The sequence below is a fragment of the Salarias fasciatus genome, chromosome 14 (assembly GCF_902148845.1).
Source record: "Salarias fasciatus chromosome 14, fSalaFa1.1, whole genome shotgun sequence".
Lineage (NCBI taxonomy): Eukaryota > Metazoa > Chordata > Actinopteri > Blenniiformes > Blenniidae > Salarias > Salarias fasciatus.
This window is the reverse complement of record NC_043758.1, coordinates 2736816-2743986: the sequence shown is the minus strand read 5'-3', so window position 1 is coordinate 2743986 and position 7171 is coordinate 2736816. Positions and strand designations below refer to the sequence as shown.

Below are 7171 nucleotides of genomic sequence, written 5' to 3'. Positions count from 1 at the left end.
CTCATCCTCCTCGATCTGAGTGCGACCTTTGACACCATCTCACACCCCATCCTCCTCCATAGACTCTCCTCCATCGGTATCACCCACACACCCCTCAGCTGGTTTCACTCATATCTCAGTTCATTCAGCTTCAGTCATTTAAATCAGACCTCTCCCCAGTCACCACCAGTGTCCCCCAGGGCTCCGTCCTGGGGCCCCTCCTCTTCATCATCTACCTCCTCCCCCTTGGCCATACTTTCCACAAACTCAACATTCATTTCCACTGCTTTGCGGACGACACCCAGCTCTACCTCTCTTGCAAGCCCCATTCCACGCTCCCACCCCCCTCCCTCATCTCCTGTCTTTCTGACATTAAATCTTGGTTCACTGCAAACTTCCTCCAATTAAACAGCAATAAAACTGAAATCCTCCTGGTTGGCACTAAATCCACACTTGCTAAAGTAGACAGTCTTTCTCTCCCCATTGACAGCTCCTCGGTCTCCCCTCCCCCTCAGGTCAAGAGTCTGGGTGTCATCCTCGACAGCACTCTTTCCTTCCAGTCCCACATTAATTGCATTATTCGGTCCGCTTACTTTCACCTTCGCAATATCAATGGCCTCCTTCCCTCCCTCGCTCCTCACGCTGCCTCCATCCTTGTCCACAGCCTTGTAACCTCCCGTATCGATTATTGTAATGCTCTCCTCTTCGGCCTTCCACAGAAATCACTCCATAAACTTCAACTGGTCCAGAATTCAGCTGCTCGAATCATCTCAAAGACCCCTCCTCACCACCACATCACCCCCATTCTCCAGCACCTGCGCTGGCTCCCGGTCAAGCTGAGAATTCATTTCAAAATTCTTCTGTATACTTTAAGGCCATCAACAACCTCGCACCGCCATATCTGTGTGACCTCCTCCACATCTCCACTCCAGCTCGCTCCCTCAGATCCTCCTCCTCCATCCACCTCACTGCTCCCCCTGCTCGCCTCAGCACCATGGGCAGCAGGGCCTTCAGCCGCTCTGCTCCCCAGCTCTGGAACTCTCTCCCCCCGGACCTCCGTAATCTGAACTCCCTGTCCCTCTTCAAGTCCAGACTTAAAACCCATCTGTTCAGATCTGCATACTCCACTTAGTTTTCTCCTACTATCCTCAGCTCCTTACCGTCATTATTTGCTGTGTTGCTACCTATGATTTTATTTTATTTATTATTATTATTGTTCTCATCATTGTTGTTTTAATCTTGTAAAGTGTCCTTGAGTTCCCTGAAAGACGCTTTGAAATAAAATGTATTATTATTATTATTATTATTATTATTATTATTATTATTATTATTATTATTATTATTAAAAATCTTCAGACACCATAAAGCGATGCTTGTTGTGCGACACGCGGTAACCTGCTCAGGATGTGAACCGAGGACATGTTTGTGCTTGTTTGGTGTCGACGTGCTGACGTCGGTCGCGTACGTCTCCCGGCACGCGCTGCCTCAGCAGCTGTTTGGCGGGTGTGTGATGCTAGTGAAGCTAATGTCGGTCCTGCGGACGCAGCAGAAGACGGCTAGCGGCGGCTAGCTAACAAAGAGGCCCGCGAAGCCTCGCCAGACACGGCGAGCAGAGGCGAACGGCGGCGTGGAGCTTTTTAATGTGGAACTTTTTTAAAACGGGGCCTTCTCCGTGACACCGCCTGAGCCGAGTTTTGGAGTTTGTTCGCTGTTAGCGGCTCGATGCTAACACTGCGGGGTTAGCTGGAAGCTAACGGAACCCGCCCACAATCAGGCGAGTCCGGTCCGCTCTGGGCCACCAGAACCTTCTCCCAGTGTAAATATTGAGCAAGAACCTTACACACTCCAGATTAGATTAGAAACGATCCGGTAATCAACAGGTGAAGTGTCTCACTGCCGTGACTTGAAGGGCTCGGGTTAGATTTGCTAGTTTGTTGGCAGAAGGAGGTCTGATCAACCAGGGAGGTCTGACCTGGTCTGTCCCCCACAGACTGACTGGAAGACCTGAGGACAAGCATGCCGTCAGAGATGTCCCCTGAGTCAGCTGGACAGATGAGGAGAGGAGACAAGGTGCTGTCCCGAGAGGACTGCACCTGTCCCGTCTGTCTGGAGATCTTTGTGGAACCTGTCACACTTCCCTGTAAACACACCTTCTGCAAGGTAACACACACACACACACACACCCACACACACACTCAGCTGTCCCCTCAGGTCTCTCACGGTCCCCTGTGGTTGTGTGTCCAGGAGTGTTTCCAGGAGTCGGTGGACAAAGCGGCGCTGTGCTGTCCCCTGTGCCGGAGGAGAGTGTCCACCTGGACTCGCCTGCACAGCCGCAACAACACGCTGATCAACCAGCAGCTGTGGACGCAGATTCAGACCTGTTTCCCTCAGCAGTGCGAGCGCCGCCTGGCTGGACAGGAGGCCGACAACACCGAGGAGCACACAGGTGGGACGCAGAGAGACACCTGGACACACTGCTGTTTACAGTACAGCCAACCAACCTGTGTGTGTGTGCGTGTCTGTGTGTGTAGTGTTTAGTTTTCCCAGGGTGTGTCAACCTGGAGAGCTGCGACAAGAATATGAGGACCAGATCAGCAAAGTGAGTAGTGTGTGTGAGAGACATTGTACACCTCCCTGCGAGTGTGTGTGAGTGACACTGCACCTCCCCCCAGATGACGGAGGAGCGCCGGGCTCAGGATGAGGAGCAGAAGAGAGCCAGTGAGGAGCTGATCCAGAAGTTAATGGAGGAGGAGCAGCTGCTGCTGCAGGAGGAGACCAGGAGGACCGAGGAGGACCAGCAGCTGGCCCGGCTGCTCAGCAGCCAGCTGGTTAGTGTGACTGGCTGATCAGTGCGTCCTGCTCAAATTCTTCAACTGAATCTTTCTCCTGTCCATCTGGTGCAGAACAATGCTCCTCCTCCATCAGTGGGTGGCGCTCCTCCTCCTCCTCCTCCTCCACAGAAGAAGAAAGACGTGGTTGGACATATAGAGAAGTGAGCAGCGCTTTGTTTTTTCTTTTGAAGCTTCAGAAGTTGTTTGGGATGAGTAGGCGGAGTTTGGGGAGTTGTTTGTGGGAGTGGGCGGGGCTTCATGCATTTCATGGGAGGGGCCTCATGGGGTTTGTGTTGATGGGTGGAGCTTAAGGGGGTGTTTGTTAGTGGGCAAAGCTTCAGGGTTGTTTGAGTGGGCGGAGCTTCAGGGGTGTTTGTTAGTGGGCGGAGCTTCAGGGGTGTTTGAGTGGGCGGAGCTTCAGGGGTGTTTGTTAGTGGGCAGAGCTTCAGGAGTGTTTGTTAGTGGGCGGAGCTTCAGGGGTGTTTGTTAGTGGGCGGAGCTTCAGGAGTGTTTGTTAGTGGGCGGAGCTTCATGTGAGTCCCATGTCTCAGTGCCTTCCTGTCCTCCTCCAGGTTCCTGATTCCTCGTCATCCCGCTCCGTCCAGCCTCCTGTCCAACAAGGTGAGTTCGATTCGGTGTCAGACTCCGCCCGGGGAAGCAGAAGCAGGAGGCGCTCACCTGTGTTCATCTGTTTCAGGAGAACCTCCTCCGGTCGGAGCCCCGCCCCCTGGACAGTCCCCGGAGGACAGCTGGAGTCCCCCTGAAGAGGAGGAGCTCCGACATGGAGGAGGACGAAGAGCAGGAGTACTTCCCAGAGTACCTTCACTTCCCAACGCCCCCCTCCTCCTTCTCCTCCCTGGAGGAGGAGCAGGGCCGCTGGCAGCAGGAGCAGGAGGACCGGCGCCTGGCGCTGCTCCTGCAGAAGGAGCTGAACCAGGAGGAGCAGCGGAAATTAACCGATCGACGGAAAGGGACGCCGTCCGCCTACCTGCTGAGGAAAGGAGGGGCGGAGAAGACCAGGAGGAGGAGCAGCACCACCTCCTCCCCCTCCTCTACAAAGACTAGCAGCACCTCCTCCTCCCCTTCCTCTGCAAAGGCCGGCAGCACCTCCTCCTGCCACCGACGCACCAAACAGACCACCCTGACCGAGATGTTCCCGAGCAGCTGAGAGCCTCCTGCTCCTCCTGCTCCTCTTCCTCCTCTTCCTCCTCCTGCTCCTCCTCCACAGACTGAATCAGATGCTGATCTGTTTCTGTGAAACATGATCAAGACCTGGACTCTGGATTTGAACCTTCACCCTGGACCCTCGTCCAGGACTCTGCATGGTGTGTTTGAAGCACCACGAGGAAACAAGTTTGTTTGTGTTTTAGTTTTGGAATTTTTGAAATAAAGATACATTTCAGTCAAGTTCCAGCTCTTCTTCAAACTCACACTCAGACAGAAGCGTGCGCGCACACACACGCACACACACACACACACACACACTGATCTGCAGGTCTGAGGTTTTTGGTCTCTGGTCACGGCTGCTGGCTCGTGCTGCCATGTGACGTTGCTCTGACTCATGTTGTCCCGGTGTTGTTGTGTGGTCACAGCCGAGGTCCTAATCTGGGATCAGTGTTCCCAATGAGCTCATGGCCTCGAAGGACTGGTGTGTGTTCTGGTCTCTGGTCCGGCGGTTTGTTTACCGTGGGCTTTAATAGAAATGTGTGAGATGAAAAGAGCAAACAGAGAGAGAGGAACAGAACAATACGGACATTTTCAACGCTGTAGCTTCAGGATTAATTGAGAAAGAGAGAACCAGGATGCTTTGTTTACTTCCGGGGACATAACACCCCCCCCACACCCCCCCCCCCCCACACCCCCCCGCCTGATCAGAACGCTTCACAGCGCCCAGAGGTAAAGAGGGTTTAATCCTTCATTTTTCCCAGGTAAATGCCAAGATCAGGAATAGAATTTAGAATTAGGAATAAACCAATTCCATATTGAAAAAAACAAAAAACAAAACATTTGTAGTCACACTCATTGGTCAGACGGCTCCACTTGGTTAATGTTCATCTGACAGGAACCCGGAGTTACTTTGGACCAGAACTTCCTTCAACTCCACATTAAACAAGTCTGCAGGACGGAATGTCACCTGGAATGTCTCTGAAATCAGGACTATGCTGGCTGGTTCTGCAGAAAGTCTCCTCTGAGCCTGGTTCTGCAGGGTTCTCCTCTGAGCCTGGTTCTGCAGGGTTCTCCTCCTCTGAGCCTGGTTCTGCAGGGTTCTCCTCCTCTGAGTCTGGTTCTGCAGGGTTCTCCTCCTCTGAGCCTGGTTCTGCAGGTTTCTCCTCCTCTGAGCCTGGTTCTGCAGGGTTCTCCTCCTCTGAGTCTGGTTCTGCAGGGTTCTCCTCTGAGCCTGGTTCTGCAGGGTTCTCCTCCTCTGAGTCTGGTTCTGCAGGGTTCTCCTCCTCTGAGCCTGGTTCTGCAGGGTTCTCCTCCTCTGAGCCTGGTTCTGCAGGGTTCTCCTCCTGTGAGCCTGGTTCTGCAGGGTTCTCCTCCTCTGAGCCTGGTTCTGCAGGGTTCTCCTCCTCTGAGTCTGGTTCTGCAGGGTTCTCCTCCTCTGAGCCTGGTTCTGCAGGGTTCTCCTCCTCTGAGCCTGGTTCTGCAGGGTTCTCCTCTGAGCCTGGTTCTGCAGGGTTCTCCTCTGAGCCTGGTTCTGCAGGGTTCTCCTCCTCTGAGCCTGGTTCTGCAGGGTTCTCCTCTGAGCCTGGTTCTGCAGGGTTCTCCTCTGAGCCTGGTTCTGCAGGGTTCTCCTCCTCTGAGTCTGGTTCTGCAGGGTTCTCCTCTGAGCCTGGTTCTGCAGGGTTCTCCTCCTCTGAGTCTGGTTCTGCAGGGTTCTCCTCTGAGCCTGGTTCTGCAGGGTTCTCCTCCTCTGAGCCTGGTTCTGCAGGGTTCTCCTCCTCTGAGCCTGGTTCTGCAGGGTTCTCCTCCTGTGAGCCTGGTTCTGCAGGGTTCTCCTCCTCTGAGCCTGGTTCTGCAGGGTTCTCCTCCTCTGAGTCTGGTTCTGCAGGGTTCTCCTCCTCTGAGCCTGGTTCTGCAGGGTTCTCCTCCTCTGAGCCTGGTTCTGCAGGGTTCTCCTCTGAGCCTGGTTCTGCAGGGTTCTCCTCTGAGCCTGGTTCTGCAGGGTTCTCCTCCTCTGAGCCTGGTTCTGCAGGGTTCTCCTCCTCTGAGCCTGGTTCTGCAGGGTTCTCCTCTGAGCCTGGTTCTGCAGGGTTCTCCTCTGAGCCTGGTTCTGCAGGGTTCTCCTCCTCTGAGTCTGGTTCTGCAGGGTTCTCCTCTGAGCCTGGTTCTGCAGGGTTCTCCTCCTCTGAGCCTGGTTCTGCAGGGTTCTCCTCCTCTGAGCCTGGTTCTGCAGGGTTCTCCTCCTCTGAGCCTGGTTCTGCAGGGTTCTCCTCCTCTGAGCCTGGTTCTGCAGGGTTCTCCTCCTCTGAGCCTGGTTCTGCAGGGTTCTCCTCCTCTGAGTCTGGTTCTGCAGGGTTCTCCTCCTCTGAGCCTGGTTCTGCAGGGTTCTCCTCTGAGCCTGGTTCTGCAGGGTTCTCCTCCTCTGAGCCTGGTTCTGCAGGGTTCTCCTCCTCTGAGCCTGGTTCTGCAGGGTTCTCCTCTGAGCCTGGTTCTGCAGGGTTCTCCTCCTCTGAGCCTGGTTCTGCAGGGTTCTCCTCCTCTGAGCCTGGTTCTGCAGGGTTCTCCTCCTGTGAGCCTGGTTCTGCAGGGTTCTCCTCCTCTGAGTCTGGTTCTGCAGGGTTCTCCTCCTCTGAGCCTGGTTCTGCAGGGTTCTCCTCCTCTGAGCCTGGTTCTGCAGGGTTCTCCTCTGAGCCTGGTTCTGCAGGGTTCTCCTCCTCTGAGCCTGGTTCTGCAGGGTTCTCCTCTGAGCCTGGTTCTGCAGGGTTCTCCTCCTCTGAGCCTGGTTCTGCAGGGTTCTCCTCTGAGCCTGGTTCTGCAGGGTTCTCCTCTGAGCCTGGTTCTGCAGGGTTCTCCTCCTCTGAGTCTGGTTCTGCAGGGTTCTCCTCCTCTGAGTCTGGTTCTGCAGGGTTCTCCTCCTCTGAGCCTGGTTCTGCAGGGTTCTCCTCCTGTGAGCCTGGTTCTGCAGGGTTCTCCTCCTCTGAGTCTGGTTCTGCAGGGTTCTCCTCCTCTGAGTCTGGTTCTGCAGGGTTCTCCTCCTGTGAGCCTGGTTCTGCAGGGTTCTCCTCCTCTGAGTCTGGTTCTGCAGGGTTCTCCTCCTCTGAGCCTGGTTCTGCAGGGTTCTCCTCCTCTGAGCCTGGTTCTGCAGGGTTCTCCACCTCTGAGCCTGCTTCTGCAGGGTTCTCCTCCTCTGAGCCTGG

General features: G+C 54.8%; 1 protein-coding gene across 2 annotated transcripts; it reads left to right on the top strand.

Annotated features, from left to right (window-relative positions):
- Positions 1–1461: 1461 nt before the first annotated feature.
- rnf168 (ring finger protein 168) lies at positions 1462–4211 on the top strand. Of its 2 annotated transcripts, none has more exons than XM_030108286.1 (8): positions 1462–1795; positions 1970–2139; positions 2224–2425; positions 2511–2578; positions 2652–2807; positions 2883–2971; positions 3383–3431; positions 3508–4211. In XM_030108286.1, exons 2-8 carry the CDS (start codon positions 1996–1998, stop codon positions 3976–3978), a joined length of 1179 nt encoding a protein of 392 aa, XP_029964146.1. In that variant the 5' UTR covers positions 1462–1795; positions 1970–1995; the 3' UTR covers positions 3979–4211. The 2 variants fall into 2 exon arrangements, with proteins under 2 accessions (XP_029964146.1, XP_029964145.1); XM_030108285.1 differs by having other exon boundaries at positions 1463–1753.
- The last annotated feature ends 2960 nt before the right edge of the window (positions 4212–7171 follow it).